We start from the raw sequence: 11075 nt of genomic DNA, 5'->3' as shown, positions 1-11075 counted from the left end.
ACGAAACTGGACAGTTCTGGGGAGCCGATACTGAAAATCGTGTTTAATCCCCTCGGTCAGACCCGTTCAGCCAGCACCCAACAATTGTCTGATGGATTCTTCCATCTTTGCTTTTTTATTATTATTTTAACCTTCCCTATTTTCTTTAGACAATTTTTTAACCAACATACTGTATAATATAATTATTTTATGCTAATCGAAACTTTCATAGAAACACTAACACTATACACACAAGCCACAGGTGATTAAAGTTTGATCGTGAAACCATAAGAAAGGTCACAAATGAGTGGAAACCATGTGGCCCGCCAAGTTAGTAAGTAGATAATTGTTCAAAATGTCTCATCCTGCTGTTTTTTAAAGGAAGTTGGAGTGTGGGCTTCCACAGCATGGCTGAGGAGCGTGTTGGATACCTCCATAACCCTTTAGAAATGGTCCTCTCTGTGTGAAATGAAGGAATCCTGCTAATTATGAAGAAATTTGCTTGCCTACTGCCCCGTCACCGTCCTCAGGCGCAGGCTGGCGGTCTCCCGTCCTGGGGGTCCGGCTGCCCCGGCGCCCGGCAGGACACCAGGCCGCGGCAGGGTGATGGTGGAGCCGGTGTGGACCAGGGCCTGGCAGGGTCGGACTTCGATGAGGCAGGGAAGAAATAAACCCCGGCTGTGGCCAACCCTCCCTACGGCAGCAGATGGGGTGAAGGGCTCCTCCTGGCTCTCCGGAGCGGGGGTAGCGTCGTTCAAGGGCGGCCTTCCCCCCTTTAGTCCGCCCCGCTCCCTTTTTCCCGACGGCCTCCGGAGGCCTTGGGGCTCCGGGGCCCAGCACTCCCAGGCGAAGTGCCCCCTCTCTCCCCACAGCGGTGGCAGATGACCCGCTGTCGCCGTCGTCGTCGTCGTCGTCGCTCCCCCGTCTCCTCCTCCCCATCTGAGTCCCGCGGTGTCCGCCAGTCTCCTCGAACACAGCATCAGCCCGCTCAGCCAGAGCCAGGGCCTGCTCCAAGGAGACCGGCGCGGCCAGCATCACGTGGCGCTGCACCTCGGCCTGCGCAATGGCCCGGAGGAACGCCGGGAGCGCTGTCCCCTCCCGGTGCAGGAAGGGCAGCTGGGGAATAGTCACCCTCCAGCGGGAAGGCCGCCGTCCAGTAGCACTGATAAGGGCGATGGGCCGTTCCAGCTCCTGGCGGCTGCTGCTGCTGCTGCTTACCCCCAGAAAGCCCCCAACTTCTGGGGGAGTTGCTCCTGCTGACACCAACTTAGCCAGACAGAAACTCAGGCTCTTGTTCACCGACAACACGACACTATTAATCGTATGTACCACAACAGATAGAAGAAAAGGCTACAACACACTGAGGTCAATTCGGGTACAGTTACAACGGTATAGGGTGGTGATAGGGTACAAGTATAAAAGGGGTGCAAAAACCAGGGAAACTTATTTACACGAGTCAGGGAGATCTCGCGACAATGTACACCAGTTCCGCAATTGGTCAGCTGAACTGACTGCCCCAGCCGGGCGAGGGAGCTACAGTATGATGATTTTTAACAGAGATCACATAGATTGTGCTTGTTTTACAACAGACAGCCCCAGTTTGCCAGGTAGTATAAACGTGTCATAAATTAGCACCAAGACACATCTTTAAGCTTGATCGTCTTTTTTATGACGTTGGTCAATATTAACAAGAGGTAACATTTGAATACTCATAAAAAACGTGTTTATACCATTATACCACACACGGTTGCAGAATATTATGATTGTTTTTGTCAGAGATAATATAGTTTGTGATTGTTTTACAACAGACAGCCCCGTGGTGCTGACACTGGAAAACCTGTTTACTCAATCCGCTGAAGTCAAGATTGTTTACATAGAGCCGAACAGTTTTCTGATGGATTCTTGCGTTACGTTATTTTTTTATCATTTCAACTTTCTACGTTTCCTTTTTATTTGATATTCTAATGGTTGCGTGACATGAAAACAAGGATATGTTTTTTCACACTGCGCACAGACAGTATTTCATTACACATGGATGTGTATCTCGCTACTTGAACATCCCTTTCACGCCGAGTAATATCACCTCTTGGGAGACCACTGTTAATGTCATGCTGTCTATTCCACTCGATAAATCTGCACAGAGACCCTGAGGATATTTTCCAGTTTATAAAATGACAAAGGAACAACTTTGATCTCATTCATTTTTCTAGATCTTTCGACAAGGTACAGCATAATGTACACACACCTTCTAATATTTTCCATGTTCTGTTTCTCTTTTCAGGTGGACGGCGATCTGACTTGCCGGATCATGGGAAAAGACACCATGTCTGGTTTATTCAAAGACGGTGATTTAGTGATCGGCGGTGTTTTCCCTGTGTTTGGAGGAATTGAGCAAATTCATACTTTGTTTAAAACTGAACCACCAAGAGCAAAATGCATTGGGCAAGTATAATAAAAGCTCAATGAACTTTGAAAGATATGCAATACGCAATTTACGGAAGTCTGGTTGCAATGTTTTATATTTTAATTATAACTCCTTTTAGATTTTCTTTGGTATTTTACTGAAAACACAAAACTACGCCTTCAGTGTGAAACGTGTAAGGCGATCAAGTAAATGTGTATTTAGGTTAGTATCTGTTCTTCCTGACCATCGGGACCCAGAGATAGCAGAGACTTGCCTTGCACAGCGGTCTAGCGAGGACCAGAGTTCAATGTGGAGCAGCGAACCATCTCTCCTACAGCTCTGAGGGAGGTGGGAGAACATCTGACTGCGCGAAGAATACTAACGCAAATAGCGGAACATGCGCTATAATTCCACCCAGAGCGGAGGAGCTGCGAACTGGTCTCGCTAAACCAGACTCCACAACTGGGTTTGTTAACCTATTGTGTCTCTAACAGGTTTGATCTTCGCGTGTTTCAGTGCATACAAACGATGGCTTTTGCCGTAGAGGAAATAAACACGAATAACACATTTCTCCCGAACATTACTTTGGGATACAGAATCTTCGACAATTGCGGTTCTCCAGCTGAAACTGCGAGAGCTGGTTTAATCTTAGCAAACAGACCTGAAGAGGATGAATATGACTCATTGTGTCCGTCCCCAATCACTGCGATTATCGCATCTCACTCTGTAAATATTGCAAGAGCAATTGGAGGCTTCGGTATTCCTCTGGTAAAGCTATTTTTTAATTAAATCAGTATTGCCAACAACGTGCAGTATTTGGCAGTTTGTATCTAAAAACTACAGTTTATAACATTATTGGAAAACGTTTAACCTCCTTTTTAGGTTTAGACTCACTATTAACACGAGTTTTTACCTCAAAGGCATCGTCCATTTTTTTATAGTTATATAAGAACGTTTACACGGAGACAACTTGAGTTCTTCCTATGTACAGTAAATTTAAACGAGTTTATATTTATGTATATTTTATTAACTTGAATAAAAGACGTTTGTCTAACACTGAACGAGTTGGTTAAAAACAGTTTCAAACAAATTGTGTACATACTTTGTCTTAAATTACATATACACTGTTATGTATGGGCTTCACATGAAATAATATATAAACATTTATTTTTTATTTTGTATTTCACAAAGGTCAGCTATAGTTCAACCTGTTCCTGTCTCAGCAACAAAAGAGAGTTCCCCACATTCTCCCGCACTATTCCCAGTGATTTCTTTCAGGCCAAAGCTTTGGCTCAGCTTGTTAAACATTTTGGATGGACGTGGATCGGAACTATTCAAGCCTACAGTGAATATGGCATATTTGGGGTTCAGGCTTTTACCAAGGAAGTTATAAAGTACGGAGTTTGCATTGCCTTCACTGAAAATATTTTAAGCACCTATTCAAGACCTGCAGTACTTCAAATAGTTGAAACTATTAAAAGGACAACAGTGAAAATCATATTAGCATTTGCTGCAGAACGTGACCTGTACCCTTTAATGCAGGAGATTGTCAGGCAAAACATAACAGGTATACAGTGGATCGCAAGTGAAGGTTGGGTAACAGCAGCGAGACCCTCCACTGTAGAATTCTTCAGATCTTTTGGTGGCACAATAGGGTTTGCAATTCGCAAGATGGCGATCCCACAGTTCAAAGATTTTCTGCTCAAGATACGTCCATCTGTTGATTCTGCAAACAACTTAAATAATGCATTCTGGGAACACATCTTCGGGTGCACTCTACGTTTGAAACAGGAACCTTTCAAACAAAATGTTTCAGAAATCAAGACATGCACGGGAGAAGAAAGGCTAGATGAAATAGAAAATGCCTTTTTTGATGTCTCACAATTAAGGGGATCATATAATGTACACAATGCGGTGTATGCTATAGCACATGCACTTCATGACTTACTGTTTTGTGAAAAGGAAGAAAATAAAACCATTAGACTGTGTGGAGATATTGCAAGAATAGAGCCCTGGCAGGTGAGTAAAAACTAACTGCAGAACAGATCTCTGTCTCCTCAGCCTCAACCACACTAGCTTAATAGTTTAATCACTAAATTTAGGATTCTCTCAATCTAGAGTCATACAAAATACTAAATAATTTATAAACTATTCCACATTCTCAAGGTCACTAAACAATTAAAAAGAGTCAGTTTTGTAAACCAGTTTGGAGAAGCTGTGTACTTTGATGAGAACGGAGATCCTCCTGCTGCCTATGACATTATAAACTGGCAACTCAACAAAGGAGTGGTCAGCCATGTGACAGTGGGTCACTTTGATACATCACCAGATGGAGGCAGTCAGCTAGTGATTGATGAGGACAGTATTGTCTGGAGCACTGGGAGAGAGGTAAGCACTACTTCAGATCTTGATACTATTTTCAAACGCTCACATGATTGCTTTAAGTCAGATGCAGTGTTTATTTACTTTATTATAATATATAGTAATACCATTATTATCTTATCATTAATGTTAGTGTGTAGTTCATTTATTGTTTCAATACTTAAAATATTAAATATGTTTAATGGTGCATATTTAAAATGTTCCACTTAATCTGAATAAATTCAAATTTAATTTTTAATATGTATACACCACTTTTTTCTTCTCTTCAGGTTCCAGCAGGAGTGTGTTCTGAGAGCTGCCCCCCAGGCACAAGAAGAGCAGCCAGGAAAGGCCAGCCCATCTGCTGCTTCGATTGCATTCCTTGTGCTGATGGTACCATAGCAAACACCACAGGTATGAACTACACAGTAAGAGATTATTTCTTAAACATTGTGAATATATTTAACATATTCTGCATGTTTTTAAGTATATTTGAAGTGATACCATCATATCGAGTATATTGTTTTGCAACATGACAATCTGTTGTTTTCTCCTTGATTAATGTGGTCTTTCTTCCATTTTCTTTAATTATTTTATGTGGCTTTAAAAAAACATCTAGACCTAAGCTTTTAATACCTTTTATACAGTGGAGTTGTTTACCAAGTTTTTATCGTGTTCACATCAGCAAGGCATGTTATTTTATTTGTTATCTGAACCCTCATATATTCTTCTGTACTGTCAGGTTAGCTAGGTCATTTCTGTACCCAAGCCACAGTAGTGCATCAGGCCAGAGATTGTCCTGGTTTCAATGATGCTGCACAGACGAGAGAACACAAGAGTGTTCCCCAGACAGGACACCAGTCCACTACAGGGAGTACTGCCAGCAATGCTGCTCCCTAATCATACAGCTGGCTGGAATGGCACAACTAGGATAAAATTCCTCACTCGCTTTGCTCTGCTGTGCTCCCACCACTTTGAGCATCCATCCATCCAGTTTCTCACCACGTCTTCTAATTTAGGGCCGTAATGTCATACCATTATAATGTAAAAATTATAATGGTATGACAATATATCTGAAGCTTAGGTATAAAATACAAGGCTCACTATGATTTAGAAGGTATGTCTTCTGTTCACTGAAGAAATGAAAAAAAAACTACAAGAGAGTACAGTAGAATACAGTACTATGGCCATTAAAAAATTCCATATTACTCCTATACTGAAATTGATGCACTGCCTACCAATACAATGCAGAAGTGATATGAGGGTCATACTGAATGCATTCAAAGCAGTTAATGAAATGGCATCAGGTTATATCACAGAGTCAGTGTCTGCTAAGAGCTTTGATTGCAGCCAAAGGCACAAATCTCCATATTAAAAGAGTGTCAACCAAGGAGACTTGTCGAGCAAAATCCCTTGTAAATTATCACTTACAATTATAATGTACCCTAACATGTTTTAAATTCATATATCATTTTTTAAATTGACATAGACTAAAAGTTGTAACGGGGAGCCGGTCCAGGCTCCCGTGAAGCGTGACTTAGGACCCTATGCAGACGGTACAATCCGTAAGTAACTGGTGAAAGACAACAGGGAAAACACAATGAGGGTCAGGAAGGGTTGACAGATAGGGGGGCGTGATGAGGGTGATCCGTTGCCTGCGGGGCGTGGCACAAGCGAACAAGTCCAAACAGTGCAAGGGGGAATCCAGGGTGTAGTCCAGGGTACCTGAAGAACCAGGTTTAAATCCAGAACTGGATATGGAACAGGAGCAGGGAATAAATACCAGGGTAATGAGGCCAGGTGCTCCGAGCCCCGGATTGAGATGGTCAGGACGCCGTGATGAAGCCTATGCCATCGGATCTCTCCAAAACCCACTGGTAAGCAGGCTTCCGGGTGTCCATCTTCCAATTCTGAGCCAAGAACAGCGGGAGCGCCAGGCTTAAATAGTGGGACAGAACAGGGGGCAGGTGCACATAATCAACTAAAATATGAAAGGGTCGGAGTGCCCTTAAGAAGAGGGATGACGATTGTGACAAAAGTGAAATATGTCTATAAATAATGCTGTTTGCCTAAGACTTCTGAAAATTGTATTTTGTTATATTCACATTATTTCCTTGTTTTCAGGTGCAGCTGAGTGCATGAACTGTCCACAGCACTACTGGTCTAATGATGGAAAAGACAGCTGCATCCTCAGAGACACTGAGTATCTTTCCTACTATGATGCAATGGGAATCACACTCACTACTGTGTCATTGTTTGGACTCTGCTTGACAGTAGCCACTATTTCAGTCTTCTTTTCCTTCAGAAGCACACCCATTGTAAAAGCCAACAACTCTGAGCTCAGCTCTCTCCTGCTGTTCTCTCTGCTGCTGTGTTTTCTCTGCCCTCTTACCTTCATTGGGCAGCCAACAGCCTGGTCCTGTATGTTGCGTCACACAGCCTTTGGAATCACATTTGCACTTTGTATTTCCTGTGTGTTGGGAAAAACAATAGTTGTTGTAACAGCTTTCAGAGCCACTCTTCCCAGCAACAACATGGCAAAAAACTTTGGGCCAGTTCAGCAGAGGATCATAGTTTGTTCTTGCACAGCTATGCAGGTTGTAATCTGTGTGCTGTGGCTTAGTTTGAAACCTCCCTTCCCTGACAAAAATTTTAAACTCAGTAATAAAAAGATCATTTTAGAATGTAACACAGGATCCGAAATTGCATTTTATGCAGTACTGGGCTATATAGGCCTGCTTGCAGCTACTTGTTTGGTGCTGGCTTTCTTAGCCAGGAAACTGCCTGATAATTTCAATGAGGCCAAGCTGATAACTTTCAGCATGCTCATCTTCTGTGCAGTTTGGGTCACCTTCATACCTGCATATGTCAGCTCACCTGGAAAATACACTGTTGCAGTTGAGATTTTTGCTATTTTGTCCTCTACATTTGGCCTACTGTTATGTATTTTTTCTCCAAAGTGCTACATAATTTTGCTGAAATCTGAAAAAAACACAAGAAAACACATTATGGGAAAAAAAACATCTTAACGATTATGATTTATCTTTTGTGTTTGGTACTTACAATTTCTCTAAAATATGCTTTTCTCTTTGCAACACAACTAGATTAAGAGAACATGGGTGTTTCCACAAATGCTTTCATCTGGATTTATGTAGGAATAAAACTGCAAATATATCATGACATTAATGATAAAATATTTTAGAAACGTTTTTATCTATTTATATGATTGTTTTAAATATATATGTAGAATACAGTAAACATAGTTATTCTCCTGCAGAGGTTATATTAAAATCTTAATTCATCTTCACCGGTCTGAAGTGTGAATTCAGGACTCCAATATCTCAGAGTTGTATTTGCTCAATAAATATACTGACAACATGTATTCATTCATGTCCCTGTGTCCCTGCCTTTTACAACTTATTGTCACGAAGAATATTTCAGGACCGTCTGCAGACGGCAGAATTTGGAGGGGAGAGAGACAAACACGGGGAAAGCAGACTGGGATCGGGGCTGGGCTGGTGCTCGGGGGGGCGTGACCAAGGCAAACAAGTCCGAAGGGAGTCCGTGGGGTAATCCGGAATAGGCAAGAGTCCACAGCCGGGTGATCCATCCAAGACAGAGACATGACAGGAGTTAAAAGCCGGAGCGGGGTCCGGCGAAGGGTCGGGGGAATAAAAAGGGTAACGGGGCCAGGCGCTCCAGCCCGGACCCAGACGGTCAGGACGCCGTGATGAAGCCTGTGCCGTCGGGTCTCTCCTGGACTCGCTGGTAGGCGGGCTTCCGGGCGGCCATCTTCCAAAGCTGAGCCTGGACTGGTGGGAGCGTCAGGCTTCTGTAGGGAGAGGCTGGAACAGGAGACAGATGCAAAAATCAAGACGCGCAAGAAAGAGCCGGAGCTCCCTTAAGAGGAGGGGCTTACGATCGAGACCTTTCTAAGACTTTTTCTAACATTTTAATCAAATATTATCTCACATAAATAGGTGAAAACAAGAACATTCTGTATCTAAACAACACTTCTAATGTGTTTTCATTTTTGTATCTCACGTTTATAAGCAGAAGCCTCCCTCTGGTGGGAGTCAGGCGTTTTTCATCTTTTTACACATTCATCTAAGGCATTTGTAAATTACCCAAAAAATTACAATTGAATTCATTACAAATAAAATGAAGACTTATGGAATTTATTGTAGAATACATATTAACTGTAACTACCCTATATACAATTATTTGCGAAAAACATTTTAATAGCTTTATGAACTATTAGCATTATGGATTTGAATTTGAGCTTAATGCAAAATCAAAGGTCGCAGATTTTCTGACAGATCACAACATGGATTCTGATATGTGTTCCATTATAATCATGGCCCTTTGTAGTTTGTAGGGAATTATAAGATGATTCTGCACAGAAGGTTTAATAAACATCTGAGGTCACAAATATAGTGTGTTTTCATGGAGAACAGCCAGGGACTTACAGTATTTGTGATGTACATTACGTTTCTACATTCAAGATTGAGTTCTAAGGACTTTTTTAAAAACTAAATAGAATAAAAAGTCAAAGGTTGAATACAAAACCAAATGACAGTATGCGATCAATGGATTCTATTCATTTGTAGACTAGTAAGCACGGTTTGTTCTGTGCTCATTCATAACGCAGTGACACGATTACTTGCTCTTGAAAACATCAAAGTCTTTAAAGCTGTTCCTTGTTAGACAGATAACATTTAAGACTAACTTTTAGACTTAATTATGTAGCTGAATTATATAATTCTCGCAATCTTTATTTTTTAAATAAAATCTTTACAAAAAACGAACAAATCTACTCACACTGCACTCAATTTTATGCTTATAGAAAGTTTTATAGAAACACTTACACTATACACACAAGACACAGGTGATTTAAGTTTAATCATAAAACCATAAGAAAGGTTACAAATGAGTGGAAACCATTTGGCCCACCAAGTTAGTAAGTAGATAACACTTTAGAAATGGTCCTCTCTGTGTGAAATGAAGGAATCCTGCAAATTATGAAGAAATTCACTGTCACAGCTTTATCAACGCCTTGGGGATGCTGAATACTTGTGTCAGGTTCCCTCGTAAGTTTTCTTTTCTGTTTTTTTTTTCTGTTCAAGACTAGAAAGGATCAGTTATTTCAGCTCATCAGTGTATTTTTAAAGACGTGCCAGTTTGCCAGGTAGTATAAACGTGTCATAAATTAGCACCAAGACACATCTTCAAGCTTGATCGTCTTTTTTATGACGTTGGTCAATATTAACAAGAGGTAACATTTGAATACTCATAAAAAAACGTGTTTATACCATTATACCACACACGTGGTGCTGACACTGGAAAACATGTGTAATCAATCCGCTGAAGTCAAGATTGTTTACATAGAGCCGATGGATTTCTGATGGATTCTGTCGTGATGTTATTTTTCTTTAACTTCCACGTTTCCTTTTGATTTTATATTTTAATGGTTGCGTGAAATGAAAACGTGGATTTTTTTTCACAATGCGCACAGACAGTATTTCATTACACTTAGGTGTATCACGCAATTTGAACATCCCTTCGACGCCGAGTAATATCACCTCTTGGGAGACCACTGTTAATGTCATACTGTCTATTCCACTCGTTAAATCTGCGCAGAGACCCTGAGGATATTTTCCAGTATATAAAATGACACAGGAACAACTTTGATCTCATTATTTTTTATTTATCTTTCGGCAAGGCACTTCATAATGAATACACGGATTCTAATATTTTCCATGTTCTGTTTCTCTTTTCAGGTGGACGGCGATCTGACTTGCCGGATCATGGGAAAAGACACCATGTCTGGTTTATTCAAAGACGGTGATTTAGTGATCGGCGGTGTTTTTCCTGTGTTTGGTAGAATTGAGCAGATTCATACTTTGTTTAAAACTGAACCACCAAGAGCAAAATGCATCGGGTAGGTATTATTTATTGGGTAAGAAATACATTTGAGCAGAATTAATATTTGAAAGATATACAGAATACGCATTTTAAGAAAGTCTCATTGCAATGTTTCATATTTTTAATGATGAGTAATTTTAGATTTTCTTTGGTATTTTTCTGAAAATACAAAACTACGCCTTCAGTGTGAAAAGTGTAAGGCGATCAAGTAGATGTGTATGTAAGTTAGTATCTGTTCTTCCTGACCATCGGGACCCAGAGATAGCAGAGACTTGTCTTGCACAGCGGTCTAGCGAGGACCAGAGTTCAATGTGGAGCAGCGAACCATCTCTCCTACAGCTCTGAGGGAGGTGGAGAAAATCTGACTGCGCGAAGAATACTAACGCAAATAGCGGAACATGCGCTA

The 11075-nt window shown here is 41.3% G+C and overlaps 2 protein-coding genes across 2 annotated transcripts; both read left to right on the top strand.

Moving 5' to 3' along the window:
* Positions 1-2780: 2780 nt before the first annotated feature.
* On the top strand, positions 2781-4929 carry LOC138242231 (extracellular calcium-sensing receptor-like). Its single transcript, XM_069197693.1, has 5 exons — positions 2781-2821; positions 2878-3151; positions 3575-4146; positions 4549-4771; positions 4906-4929. Exons 1-5 carry the CDS (start codon positions 2781-2783, stop codon positions 4927-4929), a joined length of 1134 nt encoding a protein of 377 aa, XP_069053794.1.
* Positions 4930-4980: 51 nt separating this feature from the next.
* On the top strand, positions 4981-8130 carry LOC138242202 (vomeronasal type-2 receptor 26-like). Its single transcript, XM_069197602.1, has 2 exons — positions 4981-5158; positions 6869-8130. The coding sequence occupies exons 1-2, from the start codon at positions 5005-5007 to the stop codon at positions 7771-7773; spliced, it is 1059 nt and encodes a 352-aa protein (XP_069053703.1). The 5' UTR covers positions 4981-5004; the 3' UTR covers positions 7774-8130.
* Positions 8131-11075: the final 2945 nt, after the last annotated feature.

Source organism: Lepisosteus oculatus, chromosome 13 (genome assembly GCF_040954835.1).
Source record: "Lepisosteus oculatus isolate fLepOcu1 chromosome 13, fLepOcu1.hap2, whole genome shotgun sequence".
Lineage (NCBI taxonomy): Eukaryota > Metazoa > Chordata > Actinopteri > Semionotiformes > Lepisosteidae > Lepisosteus > Lepisosteus oculatus.
This window is presented reverse-complemented; position numbering and strand designations above follow the sequence as displayed.

Excerpts from the sequence above, each read along its gene's own strand:
- LOC138242231 (XM_069197693.1), top strand. The coding sequence starts at position 2,781 with ATGCGCTATAATTCCACCCAGAGCGGAGGAGCTGCGAACTG. Across the intron at positions 4,147-4,548 it reads AATGCATTCTGGGAACACAT|GGTCACTAAACAATTAAAAA; the intron begins CTTCGGGTGCAC and ends CCACATTCTCAA. Across the intron at positions 4,772-4,905 it reads TCTGGAGCACTGGGAGAGAG|TTCATTTATTGTTTCAATAC; the intron begins GTAAGCACTACT and ends GTTAGTGTGTAG.
- LOC138242202 (XM_069197602.1), top strand. The coding sequence starts at position 5,005 with ATGTATACACCACTTTTTTCTTCTCTTCAGGTTCCAGCAGGAGTGTGT. Across the intron at positions 5,159-6,868 it reads TACCATAGCAAACACCACAG|GTGCAGCTGAGTGCATGAAC; the intron begins GTATGAACTACA and ends CCTTGTTTTCAG.